The sequence below is a fragment of the Mirounga angustirostris genome, unplaced genomic scaffold, assembly GCF_029215605.1.
Source record: "Mirounga angustirostris isolate CCGP_5_RB_7025 unplaced genomic scaffold, mMirAng1.0.hap1 SCAF_10, whole genome shotgun sequence".
Taxonomy (NCBI): Eukaryota; Metazoa; Chordata; class Mammalia; order Carnivora; family Phocidae; genus Mirounga; species Mirounga angustirostris.
The window spans coordinates 110402436-110423318 of NW_026991718.1; the positions used below are offsets into that span (position 1 = coordinate 110402436).

General features: G+C 47.5%; 1 protein-coding gene across 1 annotated transcript; it reads left to right on the forward strand.

The window, feature by feature from the left end:
- Positions 1–4703: 4703 nt before the first annotated feature.
- Positions 4704–20830, forward strand: LOC135361796 (signal-regulatory protein beta-1-like). Its single transcript, XM_064572927.1, has 6 exons — positions 4704–4847; positions 6930–7283; positions 9742–10059; positions 10650–10979; positions 16021–16128; positions 16762–20830. Exons 1-6 carry the CDS (start codon positions 4778–4780, stop codon positions 16821–16823), a joined length of 1242 nt encoding a protein of 413 aa, XP_064428997.1. The 5' UTR covers positions 4704–4777; the 3' UTR covers positions 16824–20830.
- The last annotated feature ends 53 nt before the right edge of the window (positions 20831–20883 follow it).

Genomic DNA, 20883 nt, shown 5'->3' on the forward strand with positions numbered 1-20883 from the left:
TGGCAAAGGTGAACGTGGGTGTGGGAGAGGTCAGAACTGAGACAGAGGGCCTGGGGTGTAGTGAGTAGGGGGTCTTATTCCTGATCGGCACCATGATTCCAGGCATGCAGTTTCTGCCACACAGTAGGTGCTCAATAATATTTGGGGAATTAATATAAGAATGAATGAATGAATATTTCCCCAACTGCTCCTGCATGCTCTGCAATACATTGCCTCCCACTGTGTCCAAGAAACTCACATGGGGGGAGAAGCTGTTGCGCCCCATTCCCACGCTGTACATGCTCCCTTTCTCAAACCCCCTGATGTTCCTTCTCCCTGAGCTTCAGAGCTGAGTCAAGGATGGCCTTTGGTCTGAAGGACCGTGGGATGTCTGGACCCTGATGTATTGAGCTTCAGACTGGCCCTGCATCGGGGCAAAAGAGAATCAAGTGCGTCGAGGAAACCAGGTTTCCATTCTGCACTGATAAGAGCACTGCTTAATTACAGAGCGCATTTTACTTTTATTTTATTTTTTATGTTTTGTTATTTTTTATTATGTTCTGTTAGTCACCATACATTGCATCATTAGGTTTTGGTGTAGTGTTCCATGACTCATTGTTTGCAGATAACACCCAGTGCTCCATGCAATCCGTGCCCTCCTTAATACCCATCACCAAGCTAACCCATCCCCCCTCCCCCGAAAACCCTCAGTTTGTTTCTCCGAGTCCATAGCCTCTCATGGTTCATCTCCCCCTCCGATTCTCCCCCTTCGTTTTTCCTTTCCTTCTCCTAATGTCCTCCCTGCTATTCCTTATTTTCTACAAACAAGTGAACCCATATGATAATTGACTTTCTCTGCTTGACTTATTTCACTCCAGTTCCATCCACGTTGATGCAACCGTTGGGTATTCATCCTTTCTGATGGCTGAGTAAAATATTCCATTGTATATATGGACCAGATCTTCTTTATCCATTCGTCTGTTTTTTTATTTTGAATGTTAATTCTAGTATAGTTAAAATACCATGTTATATTAGCTTCAGGGGTAGAATATAGTGCTTCAACAATTTTGTACATTACTCCGTGCTCATCCTGACAGGTGTATTCTTAATCCCCTTCACCAATCACCCATTCTCGCACCCACCTCTCCTCTGGTGACCATCAGTTTGTTTTCTATAGTTAAGAGTCTGTTTTTTGAAAGAAGAAGATAGCAGAAGGGGAAGAATGAAGGGGGGGAAATCGGAGGGGGAGACGAACCATGAGACTATGGACTCTGAAAAACAAACTGAGGGTTCTGGGTATCTGCTCTACCCATCACTGGGTATAGCCTGGTGATGGGTATTAAGGAGGGCATGTTCTGCATAGAGCACGGGGTGTTATACACAAACAATAAATCGTGGAACACTACATCAAAAACTAATGATGTAATGTATGGTGATTAACATAACATAATTTAAAAAAAGAGTCTGTTTTTTGGTTTAACTCTTTTTTTTTCTTTGTTTTGTTTCTTCAATTCCACATAGAAGTGAAATCAGATGGTGTTTGTCTTTCCCTGACTGACCTATTTCATGCAAGGTTATACTCTCCAGCTCCATCCACGTTGTTGCAAATGGCAAGATTTCATTCTTTTTCATGGCTGAGAATATACCATTGAATATATATACTACCTCATTTTATCCGTTCATCTACGATGGTCACTTGGACTGCTTCCATAATTTGGGTGAGCACATTTTACCTTTATACAGAGCTTCTGCAAGTATGCTTTTATTTTAACACCTATGTATTTTAAAATCACTACATGGAATAAACATTTTTCAGTTCTGAAATATATAAGAAATACATTAAAAATCCTTAGTCCTATAATCAGATCTTTGCAAAATATTAACATTTTGCTGTGATTGTTCTGTTTCTTTTAAAAACACTGTTCTGAATTTGGAGTTTATCATTTCAAATTTGATTTTATAATTTCACAACATACTATCAATCCTTAAGCAATATACAATATTACTTGCATGTTTTAATTTTATATAAATGCTGTTATACTGTATACAGCATTCTGGAACTTTTATTTTTATGCTCAACACAGTTTGTGGGATTTCTTCATGTTGCTATATGTAGCTCTCTTTTATTAATTTTCCAGAATTCTGTGGCTCTCTATTATAAGAAAATGCTACAACTTAGGGATTCTTGTCAAGATGGTATGAAAGCTGAACCTGTTGTTTGGGTAATACAACTTTGCAATGAGCATTTTTCTCTCTGTTTCCAGGGGCACACATTGGAGCGTCCCTCTAGCTGCTCTGCTTTGGTCCACAGAGCAAGAGTGTTAGTATCCTTTGGGAGCTTTTGTAATACCAAAAAAAGCTTTTAATTTTTGATGAGGTTTTGTTCTTCCCATTTATACCTTTGACCGAGCTTTATTTTTCTGAGCTGTGTGTGTGTCCGTCTGTCCGTGTGTGTGTCTGCATGTGTGCTATAAATAGTAAGAATCTTACATTTTTTCTACCATTGGATATATTATCCAGTACTCATTGATCGGCACAGTACCTTTGCTGTATACTAAACCACTCCATTAACGTGTGGTTCTTTTTATGATGTCTTACTGCCATTGTGGTTTGGGCAGCTGTATTGGTTTCTAATTGAGCTTTGAACATCAAGATTATTCCAGCAAGCTTATCACACTCGGACTAGTGCTCATACTATGGACAGTCTCTTCTGTGTAACTCATAACATCAGTCAACTCACCTAGATTAGTTTTTACTTTCATTAAAGTTGCATATGCACTCGTTTCAACAGGCAAATAGTTCTATACCTTCTATATATGAAAACTGGAATCTCTCTACCTCCCTCTATTTTCCACCTCTCAGGGGAAACAGTTTTCCACTCTTCTAATTGATTATTTTTTTAAATGTTTTATTTATTTATTCATGAGAGTCAGAGAGAGAGAGAGAGAGAGAGAGAGAGGCAGAGGGAGAAGCAGGTTCCCAAGGAGCAGGGAGCCCGATGTGGGACTCGACCCCAGGACCCTGGGATCATGACCTGAGCCGAAGGCAGACGCTTAACCATCTGAGCCACCCAGGCGCCCCTAATTGATTATTTTTAACTGAATCTTGTAGATGTTACAGCCAGATCTCATATAGCATCTTATATTATCACTTCTTGATCTCACCCGTAGGCATTATTCACTGACTTCCCCCTCCAGATGGTGGGGATACAGTGCTCTGTTACTCCAGACCCCACCACTACATGTGCACATTTCTACCCCACTACCTGAATATTTTGATTTTAGCTAATGTCATAGTCAGTGTCCACATTATAATGGCAACAACATTGTGCTTTATAATGCAATCTTGTAACATTCCCAGCTTTTGTTTGCATCCATCTGCTGATGTGTATTTTGGGTAACCACCACCATATTCAGGGTACAGAACAGTTTCATGGCTGCAGAGCTTACCCTTGTGCTGGCCTCTCTTAGTGATAGCCAGCCCCACCACCCAATCCTCTGGCACATGCCAATCTGTTCTCTATGACTTCGAGAATGTCATGGAAGTGGAGTCACACAGTGTGGACATTTTGAGAGTGATTTTGTTCACTCCACATGATGCTTTTGGAAACTTACAAGCTGTGCACATGTAGATAAGTTATTCCTTTTTATTGCTGAGCAGTATTTCCTGGTAGAAATGCACCACAGTTTGTTCAAACATTCACTTATTACTGTACATTTTGCTTGTTTCTAGTCTTTTGCCATTACAAAGAAAGCTGCTCTAAACATTCACAAACAAGTTTTCATGAGGATGCAGTCTTCCTATCTCTCAGACAAGTGCCTGGGAGTGTGATTTTGGGGACATATAACCCACTTCCTCTCCCGAAAAAGAGAAGAAATGATGTAAGCACATACAACTTCTTCTTTTTTGTAGATTAAAGTGATCTCTACACCCAATCTGCGGCCCGAACCCACGACCACAAGATCAAAAGTCACATGCTCCACCGATGAGCCAGCCAGGTGCCCTAAGCACATACAACTTCAGAGGTCCACCTGCACTGTGCATTGGGATAAAGTTTCACCAGTTACATCAATAAAAGGTTGGAATAGGGCGCCTGGGTGGCTCAGTCGTTGAGCGTCTGCCTTCGGCTCAGGTCATGATCCCAGGGTCCTGGGATCGAGTCCCGCATCGGGCTCCCTGCTCAGCGGGAAGCCTGCTTCTCCCTCTCCCACTCCCCCTGCTTGTGTTCCTGTTCTCGCTGTCTCTCTCTGTCATATAAATAAATAAAATCTTTAAAAATAAATAAATAAAAGGTTGGAATAGGGAGTCATTTCTGTGTTTTACAGACCCTGGCGTACCTTCTTTCCTCCAGCTGAGTAGCTCTTGGTGGAGGCTGGTGCAGAACGAGGTCACATGCCAGCCACCCCCAATTGTCCAGAGCTCGGGTGGTGGGACACAGGACCAACTGCAGATGTTTCTTGGCCTGGGGCTCCCAAGTGTGGAATGGCCAAGAAGACCCCAAGATGGGGGGAGGGGCACAGTGCACAGAGTAGAGGCCCCAGGTGGGCAGGAAGCATCATTTCTGCTAGGTCTGTTCATGCTCTCTAAAACGTAAGAGGCCTTTCTCACCATGTGAGGCCTTCTCTGCCTGACTTCTCTTTCACAATCCAGAAGCAGATTGCTGCCTCACAGCCGTGTCACTGCATCATAGATGCTTCCTCTTATATCACAGGACGGCGAGCTATTCGTCCCCACAGAACAGAGGCCCCATCTCCCCAGCACACACGTTTGCACAGAGCAGGGTCCTCAGGCCTCCACAATGTTGGCCTCTGGCTCCGGACCCTGTCCTCCTCCTTACCTGCTGCTGGCTCTGCTGTTGGGACTCACAGGTGAGCATTGCCTTGGGGAGACTCCCCATTCCCTGCCCCCTCAACTTCTCCTTGCCCCTGGACATTAAGGCCTCCAGGTAATCACAGGTGTTCTACCCAGACCCTCCACAGAAGGCCAAGGACTGACTGTCATCTGAGAGCATGAAGTCAGGGATCTGAGCATTTCCTCTATGGATCCATCACCTGCAGCTAGTTACGAGATACAGCAATCTGTGGAAGAGAGGGGAAAATGAAACAAGACGAAATCGGAGAGGAAGACAAATCATAAGAGACTCTTAATCTCAGGAAACAAATTGAGGGTTGCTGGAGTGGAAGGGGGTGGGAGGGGTGGGGTGGCTGGGTGATGGACATTGGGAGGGTATGTGCTATGGTGAGCGCTGTGAATTGTGTAAGACTGATGAATCACAGACCTGTACCCCTGAAACAAAGAATACACTATATGTTAATTAAAAAAAAGAAAAGAAAAGACAGTGCTGCTGGATACAAAAATGAGAGAATCTTCAGGGTGGGATGTATTTAAATAGGTAACCTGAGTGGCCATTGCTGATAATGGAGATTTATGCAAATATTATAAGAAGGTGGGCGAGTGAGCCATGTATTTTCTGGAGGAAGAGACTTCCTGAACATCATGGGAACAGCATGAGAGTAGAATCCTCCTTCTCTGTTTAAGGATTTGAGCTTTTACTCTAAGTCAAATGTTTACAATTGCAAGGTTTTGAAGACATAACTGACATGATCCAGCATGAGTTTTTTTTTTTCAGTTAAGTTTGTTGGTTTAATTAAGATAGACATGTCCTTCAAGTTATCAACGCCAAATGTGAAACTCCCATTCCATCGAGGTCCACCAAAGGCCAAACAACCTCATATTATCTGTGTTGCAATTTGCCAGCAAAAAGATGACTTGAAGTGATGGTTAAACTCGTCTAGTTTTGAATTATTCTAGCATTTGGTTGAGAAGGGGCTACCACAGAACATAGATATAAACAGCTAGATCATTCAAGAGCTCATTGCACTCATGGCAACAGGGAAAAGCAGTTTTAACCAAGATAGCAATCAAGAGAGGAAGGGGAAAGAGGTCAGATTATGGGTGCATGCAGAGAGGAGCTAACAGGATTTCCTAATGCATAGGATTTGGGGTGGGAAAGAAAAGCTCCAAGGGTTTGGGACCTGAGCGTCTGGGAAAATAAGGTGCCTCAGCTGAGATGTACAAGAATGTGGCAGAAATTGAGGGGTTGAGTATGGGACATGTTGACTGTGACAGACTTATTTCTAGCTAAGAAAAATGTCAAGTGGCTGGTTGGACACACAAATCATAGTTCAGGGGCAAGGCCTGGGCCAGAGATGGAAATAGGGAGATTATAGATATACTGATGAAAGAGTTTTCACCTTTCCCTGGCTCCTCTTGACCCTCTGGTCCTCTTCATTCTTCCCTCCCATATTACCTCCATTTCTCCCTCCATGGTGCATTCCTATTTCTTCCCATTTTGGTCCTAGCAGTTCAGCTTGCCGACCCCAATCTTCTTCTCCAGACTTAGAAACCAAAGTGCCTGATGTTCTTGGCACACCCAAGACCTGCCTGTAATAGCACATGCCCTCCTTAGGAGGCAAGTTTGGTTGCAAATACTGTTAAGTGCATGGGTTCACTCTGCAAGGGTGAACCACAGATTTTCTCCCTGAGGAGTAGTTAAGAAATGGAAATGAACACTGGGTGTATGAGGCGAGCCATAGCAGTTTGCTCCTCTGATTTAAATCCCTGCCTGGTTTTTAGGACACTTCAAGTAAGCAGGAATGATTTTGCATTTCTCGATGTCTCCAGGCACTAGCTAGTCAGCAAGGCAGGATATCCAACTGCAAAGCCAAACCTGCTCTGTGCCACATCACTGAGTCTCTCTGAGTCTTCGTTTCCTCATGTGTGATACGGTCTCACGTTACAGGCTCGTGGTGAGGCCTGCATGCCACGTACATGCAACGTGCCTAGGTCAAGGCCCGCTCACAGTGCGCACTCACTCACTGAGCTGTTGTGGATACACACGTGAGGAGACACCCAGGATCACGTCAGGATGATCTTTGTTTTCCCTCCAGGTGTGGCAGGTGAGGCGGAGCTGCAGGTGATCCAGCCTGAGAAGTCAGTGTCTGTCGCAGCCGGACAGACAGCCACTCTGCACTGCACCCTGACCTCCCTGCTCCCCTTTGGGCCGCTTGAGTGGTTCAGGGGAACAGGGCCAGCCCGGGAGTTAATCTTCAGTTTCAGAGGAGGCCGCTACCCCCGAGTGACAAATGTTGCAGATACCACAAGTAGAAACAGCACGGACTTTTCCATCCGCATCAGTAACATCACCCCAGCAGACGCTGGAACCTACTACTGTGTGAAGTTCCAGAAAGGGGCCCCTGATGTAGAGTTTAAGTCTGGACCAGGCACTCAACTCATAGTGAGCGGTGAGTATGGCGTGGGCCTCCTTAGTCCCCTGGTTGGGACAACAAGTCAATAAGAATGCCCTCCATTGTCTGAGCAACAGCTAAGGATCAGGTTCTGAGGTGGGTGCCCCTGACTTCAGCCCCTTCCAGAAATCAGGGAGTTGAGGCCTGGGGAGGTCATGCTATTTGTTCAAGGTCACAAGGCTGGAAAACAGTGGGAAAATCTAGAACTCCAGTCTGCGGGCCCCACTACTCTTCCCTTTTCCAATCCTGAGCAGCCCTCTTGTCCAGGAATGAGGGACTAATAGTCTGAGTGACTTGCTCAGTCGTATGGCCCAATGTTACTCTTGCCTCCAGAGAGTGCTCCCCTGCATGTGGCTGACTCTTCTCTACTCAGCACTTACTGAGCACCTGCTGTGTGCAGGCTCCGCTCTGGGTGCTGGGGAAGCAGCAGGGAACAAAACAGACAAGGGCTCCTCTCTCATGAAGCTGACATTCCCTTCCTTTCCTGTGGACCAAGGCACTCAGGGCAGGGAGGTGGGACAACGTCTTTCTTTCTCAGCTTCAGAAGAATCAAAGTGAGAATAGACACAGGCTCACTGTTTACTCTGAGAGCCCAGGTTGGAGAAGATGCCAGAGGTTGGGCATTTGCTGTGGGTCTGTCCAGAAAAGCTCCATGCAATTCCGGGACTGACTCACATAATAGCGACTGAATCTCCCCACAGCCCGTGGACAGAGGCATGAAGGTGGCTGTATCCTGATTGGGCAGGTGTTACAGAAGCTCCCAGGGGTACTTCCCATGCCTGGACACCAGCACTAGTACGTGGCTCCACCACCAGGCAGATCTGTGCCTCCTAGGAGAACACTCCTTCCTCCTCCCCAAACTGCCCACACAGGTGATGCCCTGGATGAGAATGGATGGAGTCAGAAGGGACCATCTCAGCCCCTTTTACAGATGAGGACACTGAGGCTCAGCAGATCTGGCCTGAGCAGGGAAGGGAACCACAGCCTGGCTCACAGCCCTGCTCTCTGCACACTCACTGTGCTGGCCAAAGTGGGAGAAAGCTCCAACCCTGTCCTTGAAACTCTTGTAAATCTTGTTCTCTTTTTCAGCAGTAAGCATTAAGAAAACTCACAGGGAGAGGTGGGCTAGCTTTGCACCCCCAGATCAGACAGATATGCAAACATCTTGTAAAGTGTTGAGCCTGTTCCTGGAGGGCATGGCTCCACACATGTAAGAGTATCAGGAGTCTTTCCCTGTTGTGTGGTGTTGATCGTTCACTGAGCAGCCTGGGCCAGGAACCTGGACAGAACAGAGGGTCCCCGCAATCCCAGCAAACTGGGCAGCCCATTCCTGGTTCTGCAGCCTGAGGATGACTGGGAGGCACATCCTGGAGGATGTTTTGGGTCCCCTCAGCTAAAGTGCATATTCTAGACTCAGCTGTCGGGACCCCACGTCTTCCCTCTGTTGTAACAGAGTCAGCAGGTCTGGGCACCCCGAGGGACCCCTCCCCATAAGTGCTTGCAGTGGAGAATCTCAGAGGGAACAGGAGGGTGGCGGGCACTGTCAGGCTGGAGAAGGTGAGACACTTGCTCTGTTGTGGATGAAACAGTTGGAGGCCACAGGAAGTCCCCTGGGAGGCAGTGAGGTGTGAGGAGCAGCCCCTTTGTAACTGGACCAAAGTGGGTTGGCTCCTCGGTGAGGTAGAGACAGAGACTGTCCAGGGGGAGCGCTGGTACCCACAAAGTTGTCTTTATTTGTACAGATAAGGGATCACAGGGAATAATTTCCAAAGCCATGATGCTAAACAAGGGCAAACAGACTCTATTGATTAGGGTTGAGATGAATATTCCGAGGGGGATTTTAACTATAATGAGGTGGAGGTTGCTGTCAGCCGCTTTCTGATTCATCTGCTCCTTTCCATCTGCATTTCAGTGACAAATTCTAAGCAAAACCGCTTGCATTCCCTCACTTTCCTCTCCCTGCAACCCCGGGAAGGAGACAGGCATGCTGTCCCATGTCACAGAGGAAGAGCCACGCGGTGTCACGGCCACCCCTCCCGTGGACTGGCCAGCCTGGTCCCGGCTTCCATGGGGGTCCCGCCACACCCCTGCTTCCCCTGCACGGCCTGCTGCACAACCTCTCTGAACTCAGTGAGGTTTGCAGGGAGGCGGCTAGGATGGTTGATACCAAGAGTGAGACCCAACAGGAATGTTGTTCCGGTGCCCAGATCGGTGGGAAGTCACCTGGCAGAGGCAAGAAGGGGGACTTGAACTCAGGCCTGGACCTGCACCTGGGCCCTGCTCCCTGACTCGGAGTTCAGCTCTGGAACCTCAGGTCCTCCTCTGTGGGATGAGGGGATGACACAGCCCTCCCCACGCTATCAGAAGGGCGGAGGGTTCTCCAAAGTGTCACACGCGTATCCTTGGTGCTGATGACCACAGTCATGCTTACTGTTCATAAATGCTCCTCTTGTAGCCAAACCCTCTCCCCCCGTGGTGTCGGGTCCCACGGCCAGGGCCTCGCCTGAGCAGACAGTGAACTTCACCTGCAACTCCCATGGCTTCTCCCCCAGAAGCATCACCCTGAGATGGTTCAAAAACGGGAATGAGCTGGCAGCCTCCCAGACCACCGTGGACCCAGAGGGAAACAGCACTTCCTACAGCGTCTCCAGCACAACCAGGCTGGTGCTGGCCCCGGGGGACGTTCGCTCCCAGGTCATCTGCGAGGTGACCCACGTGACCCTGCAGGGTCCTCCTCTTCGTGGGACTGCCAACTTGTCTGAGGTCCTCCGAGGTAGATGCCCCTCACCCCCAGCCCAAGCCCGGGTCTGGCCCCCAAGTCTCGAGCCTGCCCCTCCCCCCACTCTCTGCCCCAGGCGGTCCGTTGCCTGGAGTCTGACTCCTGACAGACCCTCCCAGTCACCCTGCACCTAGGTGTACGGTCCCCTCCTATGGTTTTTCATGGCAGCTGGGGGGTGAACACCTATCATGTGCCAAGCACTGTGCTGGGTAGGTCATTTAGTTTAACATAGCAATTCCAATTATTGAGCACCAGCTGTAATCCACGCCACCGTGTGCTTGGTGATGTCATTTATTTTGCTGATTATTCTATTCCGGCTGCATGCCACGGGCTGAGGATCTTGATTTCACTCATTCTTACCCTAATAGGAGCTGCCAGTCCTTGAGCACCTACTGTGTGCTGGGCACTGTGCTTAGGGATTTCATTCATATGCAAAGGCTACCCTCAGTGTTTGAGCACCAGCTGCATGCCTAGCCCTGTTCTGGGTGATTCCCTTGCTGTGTGGGGGGAGCTAAGTTCTCGAGCCCCTCCCCCGTGATCTGTCTGTTCCATGAGGTCAGAGCTTCTGCTCTGTGCTCTTTCAGTTCCGCCCACCTTGGAGGTTTCCCAGGAACCCGTGGCAGGGGACCAGGTGAAGGTCACTTGCCAAGTGAAGAAGTTTTACCCCCAGCGCCTACAGCTGACCTGGCTGGAGAACGGAAACATGTCCCGAACAGAAACGGCCTCGACGGCCTCGACGGCCTCAAACCTCATAGAGAACAAGGATGGGACGTTTAACTGGACGAGCTGGCTCCTGGTGAACTCATCCGCCCACAGGGAAGATGTGGTGTTTACCTGCCAGGTGCAGCATGACGGGCAGCCCGCAGTCACCAAAAACCATACCCTTGTGGCCTCTGCCCACCAGAAGGACCAGGGTGAGACCTCAGTGATCCTGTTCCTAGCATCCTGCCCCTGTTCCCTCACCTGACAGTGATAAGTCACCACGTCTGGCCAGCCACCCCCTCCTCCTGTTCTTTCTCACCTGAGCATGGTCTCTATCCCTTCTAGATCTTTCCATCCTCACCCCAGCAAATGTACGTACATGCCACTCTGAAATTCTGGAAGGGATCCTGAGGACCTAGAGTTTTGAGTCTTGACCAGTCTCCCGGGTGACTGTGTGTGGTCACACCTGGGGTCTCCTTTCTCCCCTTATTTGTGACAGCAGACTGGCGCTATTCATGATCATTCCCAGCACACTTACTTTATGTCAATTCCAGTTCATTGCAGGTCTCCCTTCCTGCTTAACCAACCCTGTGACCTGGAATTTTACAGAAGGGACTCAGGGAGCAATGAGGGACAGATGGTGATGATATCCTGCCCTTAGGCCAGCTGCTGAGCTAAGCTAGTCTAGGGAAACTTGAGTCCCTGAAGACGGACCAGCAACCTGTACAAAAAAAACAAAAACAAACAAACAAAAAAAGCATGTGTTAATTATAGCAGCAGGGCATTGTCCCAAGGAACTATGGAGTCCCCTTTCTACAACCCAAACATTCCTTATTTCTCTCTCATGTAACATCAGGAGGAGGTTGAGCCAGGTTTCCAGCAGTCTTTGTTCCAGAAGTTCTTTCAAAGGCCCATGTTCTTCCTAACATGCCCTATGACATTGTCCTCATGGCTGGGTCAACACTGGGTCAACGAGTGTTCCTGTCCCTGCTGGCTGGGACAACAGAGAGGGGAAGGCGAAAATGAAGGATTTCTCTTAAAACCAGGGGTATGTAGAAGTTGCATAGTTGTGTCTAATAATGGCTTAGTCGTGGATGCACTTCCAGTTTCAAATGGAGTCGACAATTGTGTGGTCATGTGATTAATGACATTATTTTTTCTATAAAACCAATACTATCACACTCTTAGTAAAATTAATAATAATTCCTAACATCATCTAAAATGGAGTATAGATTCCAATTTTTCAAAGCTGCTTCTATTAACTTTATTTTGTGGACCTAACTTGGTTTTAATTCACCTGTAAGTGCTTAAAAGAATTTTCCTGTGAAACACCTGCATCTCCACCATTCTTTCTTTTGATTTGGAAAGAATCTGAACAGCTAGGGCTACTCAAATTCTTCAATTCATGTTGGATGCCTGTGGTAAGCTGTGCTTTTGAGAAATTTGGTCCTTTTTCTCTGAATTGTCAAATCTCTGCACATAGAGATGCTCATAATATTACCTGGTTATCCTTCTGATGTCTGTAGGGTGTTCAGTGATATCCCATTTCATTCCTGATTTTGGAAATGTGCCAATTCTCATTTTTTTCATCGTCACAACTGCTAGAAGTTTCTCAAATTTATCAATCTTTTCAAAGAACCCACTTTTGTTTCAGTGATTTTCTCTATTGTTTGTTTTTAATTTCTGCGCTTTTTCTCCTCTTTTTTATTTCCTTCTGCTTCCTTTGGGTTTATTTTTCTCCTCTTCACTTTTTGAAATGGGAACAAAGGTTATTGAATCTACACTTTTCTTTGTTCAAATGCCATGACTGGGCCTCCTTCTGTGCTTGGGGAGTCAGGAGTGTGGAGCCAGCATACCTGGTGTGTGTTCTTCCTCCAGTTTGGAAGCATCTAGCCCACCTGCCTTCCTCTTCCATCTGAAAGATTCCTCCATGCTTGGACCGCATGTGATTTCCAGGGGGCAGGCTTGTTCTGAGCCAGGAGAGCAGGAAGAGATGAGTCTACACATTCTCCTATGGACCAGTTTGGGTTTGGTGTTCAGTCTTTGGTCTTTCACTGGGGCTCAGGCCATAGCCATTACTTCTGGTGCTTCCAGGATGTCTGAACTAGGAATCTTCCATTGTGCTAAGGCTGAGAATAGATTTTAGGGTTGTCTGGGTTGGCAGCTGGAGCTATGTGCAGGATGCCTATGGGATCCTGCTGTGCCAGGATGCCACAGCCTCCCCTGGGCATCCCAGGGCTCCAACCACTGCCATCCCTTCTGGATCTAGTGGGTCTGGCATAATGATGCATATCTTTTTCTACATGTCTATCGTATTGAGGTATTTCACAATACTTCTAGCCTAAAAGAGCTCCCTTCTCTCAGTATAGCATGACCACGTATGTTACTGGGACTTGGGGATGGTTGGGGATATGGATGGTTTGGACCCTGGGAGAGAGGCTCTGAGTCCTCTGATCTTTCTGGTTCTTCTTTCAGGACCCCAAGTTTGCCTCCTCCATTTTTCCTTCTCCCCATCACCACTCAACTCTGAAACAGCATCTCTCCCTTCCTTTTTGCTTTTACCCCTGAAGTCATGCATTCTAAACCGTGCCTGTCCCTTTTCTTCACACCTATCTTTTTAAAACTTCCCTGCCTCCTTGTATTAAGTTCCTCTTGCTGCTGTAATAATTAGGACACGCTTAGTGACTTAAAACAACACACATTTTTCCTTCCATTTCTAGACAAGAAAGTCCTAAATGGGGTAGCACGACCGGGTTCCTTCTAGGGACTCTGGGGGAGAGTGTGTGTCCTTGCTGCTCCAGCTCCTAGAGGCAGCCCCACCCCTTGGCCAAGGGCCCCGCACCCTCCGACCTCTGCTGTGATCATCATGCCTCCGGCTCCCACTGGCCTGCCTCCCTCCTTCCCTGGGACGGGTCTCTGTGATTAAATTGGCTCCACTCCGAAAGTCCAGGATAATGACCCACTCTAGACCCTAGCTAATTACCATGCAGGCTCTCCTGCCATGTAAGGTACCATATAGTCAGACTCTGGGGGTCCTGGGCCAACTCCCTTTAGTCAGGCATACCTTGAAACCCCTTCCTATGATCTGTGTCCTGATCTTCAGGACACGTTTCCAAATTTTCTCAATTAAACTTGACTTAATATTGGTGGTGAGATTTCCAAAAAACTGTCAGGCTCCTTGGTTACCTGCCCTTGTCTGTTTCTCCTGCCCTTTCCTGTGGTTGGTGAAGGTGGGAGGGGAATGGCATAAGGGATGTGCATTTGGATTTGGAGATTATTCTCTTCTGTCTATCAGAGATTTTGCAGTTTGGGCATTGATCTTCAAGGACTAGTGAGAGCCAGTTTTCCATAGAATTGACTGTCCTTTTATTGTTTTTCCTCTGGGTTGAGAGGCCGTATTTGGAGATGAGTAGCTAAGCTGTGTGTTGTCCTCAGCAGCCCATTAGTGCCCAGAGGGCTTTGAAAGCCTTGGCCCCAGTGTCCCTACCCCACATCTCAGCATCGATCTCCCATATTTCCCCATCAGGGTTCTATTCTGGTAGAGCAGGTGCAGTGTAGCTGAGAATTCAATCCTCTCTGTAGCACTGATACTTTATGATTATGTTGGACCCAACTGTGCCCTCGGCTTTTTCTGCCCTCCCGTCTAGGAGGTAACCGTCTGCACTGTTGCCCCTCAAGTCCTCTGACTTTCATACATAACCTTTCATGTGAGATCAGTCTTCACTTTGCATTGTCTTTCTCTGAAGGATTAATGCCCAGCAACAGCCACCCAACCCGTACTCCTTATACTTACCAACTCCTTTCCAGAATGCCAAGGTACGTCACTCCTCTGCTTACACCATTGCAGGTCACCGTGGTGAGGTTTCAGCAGAGACAAGAGCAGGACAAGCTGGCACCTACCCTGCTCTACCTCCTCCCTGGGCTGGGGGCCTCTTGGCCAGCCAACTGAAAAAGACCCTGCTCCAGATGTGCCCATTAGAGCTGGCTTTCTGGACCCCACCCAAACAAACTCCACACATCAGGTGACTCAGGAAGCAGAATCTCAGATGATATGAGAAGGGGGAAAGCTCACTGTGGAGCACCGTGTGATCCACATGTGTGAGAGGGGAAAGGAGGCAGAACTGGCAAAGGGAGATGTTGAACACAGTGCAGCCCAGCAAGACTCAACCTTGGACAGAGAGCTGGGGAGCCGATGCTCTTCGTGAGTTGTTTTAAATGGAGAAGATTGGCTAAGCCTCTGTACCCCCGCTTCTTCCAGCCCTCTACTGTAGGTTGCCCTCTAGAAGCAGGTGCAAACATGGGCAATACAGCTCTTTCAACTGAGAGAAAGTCCGGGGGCCCACCCAGCTGAGACCTGCCATCCTCCAGCACGCCAAGGGCAAATGTGGCGAGGTCTCTGCTCCTTCCTTTAAGATTACTCCATATATTTCAAATTTTATTTGCATTTCTTTATTGAAATATAAAAGCAAAAATGGGTCATTGCAGAAAGTCAAAGGATCTGAAGGTGTATTTACAGATCCAACCTCTATATCCAACAAACGATGTCAGCTGATATTGGCACTGGGGTCCAGGTGGGCTGGATGGTGTTTGAAACGCTCCTGAGCATTAGACCCCATTTCCTTGTCTCCCCAGGGTGTTGTCCAGGCAGCAGGCCTCCTGAGGTCAGGTCATCCTGGGACCTCCCTCCTCACCTCTGTACATGGAGTCTTTAAGCCCTGTACATGGAGCAAAGCAGGGCAGCCTTGCCCCTCACTGACCATGACACCATCTGTTTCACTCCACTTGAGGCCAGGCTGACATTTGTCCCTATTTCCCAGAGAGTTTGGATTTGTCCTGGTCCAAAGACAAGGTCTCAGAGTCACCCTGCAGGACAGCAGTGAGGGATTTCCCTGGGTCTGAACCACCTCATCTTTTGACCCTCTGTACACTATGAGCCTGTTCCCTCATCAGAAAGAGCGTATACAACCTGCCCTATGGGTGTGAGGACCAATTCAGTAAACCAAACTTACACGTTACTGAGTGCTCATTCTCCCCCACCTCTTCCCTCAAGAAGGACACCTGGCAGTAAGAAAGGGGTGAGTGAGATGAAGAACTTCTTGCCCCAAATCTGCCTTGAGCCTGAGTGCAGGGGAAGAGATTCATGAGCTTCAGAGCATTGATAAGCTTGAGTTGCTTCAGAGAGAGTACGTGGAGGCCCCAGGGAATGGACTCCTGGGTTCCCCTCTCATGGTGCCTGTGTCCATTCTTTTCCAGACCCAAGGCTATCTACTCCACTCCTGGTCGCTGTCACCCTGGGCCCAAAGCTTCTGCTGCTCATCATGGTCTCTGCCATCTTTGCCCATAAGAAGCAAGGGCCTGCCTGTAAGTTGTGGGTCAGGGAGGGCAGGCCAAGGTCAGTCCCAGAGGGAGCAAGGTCAGGAAAAGGGGCAGCGCACAGGTCACACAAGGGGTCAGGGCCCGACTGGAGTAAAGAGCCTGTGACACACCTCCCTTGATACCCTCAGGAGTCTCAGGGATCCCAGCTTCCTGAGATGTGTGTTGGGGGGAGACTTTAGCCTATAAGAGGTGGGCAGGGTCAAAGACTTCAAAGACTGTGCACAGAGTCCTAGGAAATATGGGAAGGAAGTGGGCAGAGGGGCTGAATGAGAGGCAGCTGGGTGGGAGGAACCCTTGGAGATCATCTCTCAGTTATTTGACCACTAGGGCTCTGTCAGGCACAAGGAGTCCACATTTAGGAGAATGCTGACAGGTGCCGGATGGCGGCTCTGAGGATGGCTCCTGCCTGACCCTCTGTGGGATACACTGGTGGGGATGGGGATGGGGGATCAGGCCCTAAGGGAGAAAGGTTTATGTGGCAGAGTCCTATATCAGGGGCTGCCTGTCCTCTTGCAACAGGTGTCCCAAGAGGAAAATAGCACCGAGGATATAGGAGACACATGCGGAACATTTCTGGAATGATGAGCAGATAACTAACTGTGAACATGGGTCCCACAGGTCCTACCTTCCTCCCCTGCTACATGCCACCCTCAGACTCTGCTGCCTGCTCCATTCCCTGATGGGCCCAGCCTAAGAGAAGGAACAACTAGAAGCTTCCACAATTCTGCCCCAAAGGCCTTGCTCCCCCCTGAGACCCACCTGCCCACAGCTCCTGCTGCTCCTTCTCAGAGTCCTTGATGCCCCAGAGCTGGGTCTTCATACCAGGTCCTCAGCAGAGGCCATGGGAACTTGCTCTGGGGACTGATGCATGGATCTCTGCCTGAAATGTGAGAAACAAGTCACATCTACACGGACCAGGTATCTCTCATCCATCTCCTGGGGACCATGGCCATGAACTACACACTCATGTCCATGTTCTCAGGAGTTATTCCTGCCAAGCCCCAGCCTCCCTAGCCTTGGTGAGGTTCTCCATTGGGTCTTAAATAGAATGCATCCCAACCTGGTTTGCAGAGGAGAAATGATTCTCCTTCTTTGCCTACATGTGCTACTCACAGTCCCGGAGGGAAGATTCCCTCCTCCCTGTGATGGGAACACTGCTCTTCTGTCCCCTTCATCCTTCCCGACCCCACTGCTCGTGTATTCTAGTTGGCAGTCCAGAAGCCTGGAGCCATCCTTAAAATTCTTTCTTTATATCCCACATTCAAGTCTGCCTTCAGAATGCTGTGTTCAGTGGTGAGATGGTAAACATGAAACAATCCACTCTTAGAAAGGAAAAGAAGCCTGACTGGTGGTGCTTGTGGACTTCTGTGGTGTCAACACTCCCAATGTGACCAATTACAAGCTAACAGTGTTTAACAACTCACTTGCAAAATTCCTGAAAAGCCTCTCAGAAGTGAGTGCAAGGCTCCTCCCACACCCCAGTGAGCTCCACCCAGAATCTACACACTGCTCACTCCCAGGGCTGCTCCCTGGTCTCAGCCACCAGCATCCCTTCCTGGACTATTGCTTTTTCTCTAACAGGCTCTCCAGTTTCAGCCACAGTGATTCTATGGAAATGGAAGTCAAACTGTGTCTCTCCTCTGCTTCTTCCCCCTACGAACCGGCATGGCTCATCTCTCCCTCTTTCAAGCTCTGCTGACATGTCACTTTATTAAAAGTCCCTTCCATAAACCACCCTACATAAAATATCAGTTCCTCTCTCTCACTCTGTGTTCCCACAGCTCATAACCTAATTAGATTGTTTCCCTAGAACTTATGATTAGCTGACATGATAAGTGGAGGCAGTTTTCACTTTGCACAATAGTGCAGGATAGAACAATGATGGTGTAGCTGAAACCATGCAAAGTGATCTCAACAATCAGTGGGAGTTAACAATTTTTCTATGACTTTTAAAAACTTTTTTTCAAAACACAAAAACTCTCCAACTGTCAATTATGAATGTATAGGAAAAAAAAAAACAATAGACCATTATTTATTTGGTGTACTGTCATCTCAAATATTAGAAACACGGAAAAGGGAAGCATTTAATTTTTTTGTAAAGACTCATCAAGAATAGTTTGCACAGTGCTTACCTTCTTCTGATCGCAATGTTGACCATATAGACCAGCATCTGAATTACCTCACTCCAGTCTCAAATAGGATCAGCATCCAACATTCTATCCCTTGCACTTTCAATGTTGTGAAACCCTTACAATATTAATTTGAATATTTCTGGTGTCACATCCTCTGGGACAGTTTCACCCCCCCTCCCCATCTTGTTCTCCAGTGAGGTGGTAAGATTGCCTCACTCTGCTCCTGTGGCTGCATATCCACAATCTGGGGACCAGAATCCCAGTCACCATTCCCATGGCAGCTATGCCTTCATGAGCCCCACTCACATTCAGTTTGAACTTCACCTCCAGTCTCATCTCTTCTCATTTCTACATCACACTTTCAGCTTTGTGCCAATTCCCTTTTGCCACTATTCACTTTTGTACAATGTCCCCTGGGTTCCTCGCTGGGAGACCAGGAGACAACACAACCACCTGCATTGCTGTCTGTGGGAAAGTGAGTAACGGAGTCACAGAGAACCACCACTACAGGCTTTGAAAGATGTGATGCTTACTTATGGGGATGAGCACCTGTTAGTCATATAGGGATTGGTGGCCTGAAGAAGAGCTGGCAGCAAAGTTTGTACTTGATGCAATTGCTCATGGAAAATTCCTCATGGTAAATGAAACTGGAATCACGTGTTGGGGGACTGATGTTATTTAACTGACCTATGGCAACTAAATTCGTGCACATCAACACCATGCAAACTGAGAACTGCCTGTTGTATGTGCTTGTCTCTTCCTCAAATAGGATGTGGACTCTGACAGAGAAGGGACTGTCTGTGTCCGCAGTTGTCAGAACAATGACAGCCATGAGTTTGGCCATCATATTTTAAAAAAATAAATTGGGGACTACTTCATTGAAAACATCAGTTTCTACCAGATGTTGGATATTAAAATACCATTTCACTTCGTTCAAAGCTGGTACATGTACCTAAAACCGTTTCATTAAATACTACTCTCACTTCTTTGTGTTTAAAAGTTCTATCAGAAATTCATATGCTCCAGAAAGTAAGCAAGTGGATTTTCAAAAAATGAAACAATAACCCACTGATTGGAGTCTGTCAAACAGATACAGGAACCTCCTGGAAGGGCTCCCACTGGCCAAGGTGCAAGAGTTTGAGCAACAAATAAGTGATGTCTGGTTCCGCTCTGGTCTGAATGTTCTTGTCCCCACAAAATTCAAGTGTGAGAATCCTCAAGCCCACGTGACGGTGTTAGCCGGTGTGGCCTCCAGAAGGTGAGGAGGGCATGAGTGCTCCACCCTCATGAGTGGGATGAGCTCCTAGAGAAGAGGCCCCCCAGGGTTTCCCAGTCACTTTGGCCACATGAGGACACAAGGAGAAATCTGTAGATGGCCCTTTCCCAACCGGCCTGGCTCCATGATTTCAGACTCCAGCCTCTACAACTATGAGCAAGAGCTTTCTTTTGATTATTAGCCACCCAGTCCAGGATACTTTGTTGTAACTGCATGAATGTCTAAGACTAATTATAACCGCTCACGTAAAATAAATATCTTTGAGCCCATATTGATATAAATTAATAACTGAATAAATTACTAAACTGAGAAGAGAAAATGTCCTGTGCAGAGAAGTCCCAAATGATGTATGTGGATACTTCACTTAAGGAGGGGATCCTAACTGACCACTCCTGGAGTGTAGGCACTTGTGGTGATTCCCCTCCAAAGAGGACAGAATGGAAAGGAGGGAAAAAAAGCAACTACAGAGGGGACACCTGACAAATACAGTGCAGCCAGGTGATCACGAGTTCACCAACAATCATAAACCACTGCCACAGTGTGTATCCTGGATTAATGTGATGAAAGCGGTACTTTTCCTCTGTGACCTTCCTCCCCAAACCCATCACCGCAGTCTGCTTATGAGATAAGGATCCTACAGATTACAATGAGGCACATTCCACGATATAGGTGAGCAGCAGTCCTCAAAACTGTCAGGCCATCACAAGCCAGGAATGTCTGAGAAGCTGTCACAGCTGAGAGGAGCCTAAAGAGACATGACAAGTAAATGTAATGTGGTAATCTGCATGGAATTCTGGAACAGAAAGGGACATGGGGTAAAAACTAAGGAAATCCTTTCAGGACTGAATTTATTTCTCCAAAGTTCAAATGTTGAAATCTGAAATCCAGCGTGATGGGATTTGGAGGTGGGGTCTTTGCAGATAATGAGGTCATGAGGGTGGAGTCCTCAGGAATGGGATCATTGTCCTCACAAAAAGAGACTAGCCAGCCAGCTCACCCCATCCACCATGCGAGAATACAAGTAGTTGGCGGTCTGCAATTGTAAAGCGCGTTCTCATCACAATCCAAGCATCCTGGCACCCTGATTTCAGACTTCCAGCCTTTGGGACCTTGCGAACTAAGTTCCTGTTGTTTCAAGGCATCTGGTTTATGGTGTTTTATTATAGCAGCCCAAGCTAAGACAAAATCAAAATAAACTATGTATTTTGGTTCATAAGGATGTACCAATATTGGTTCATTAACTAGAACAGATGCACCAAATTACTGTAAGATGCCAATAAGAGAGAAAACTGTATTCAGCTATATACTGGAACTCTATACTATTGTCCCAAA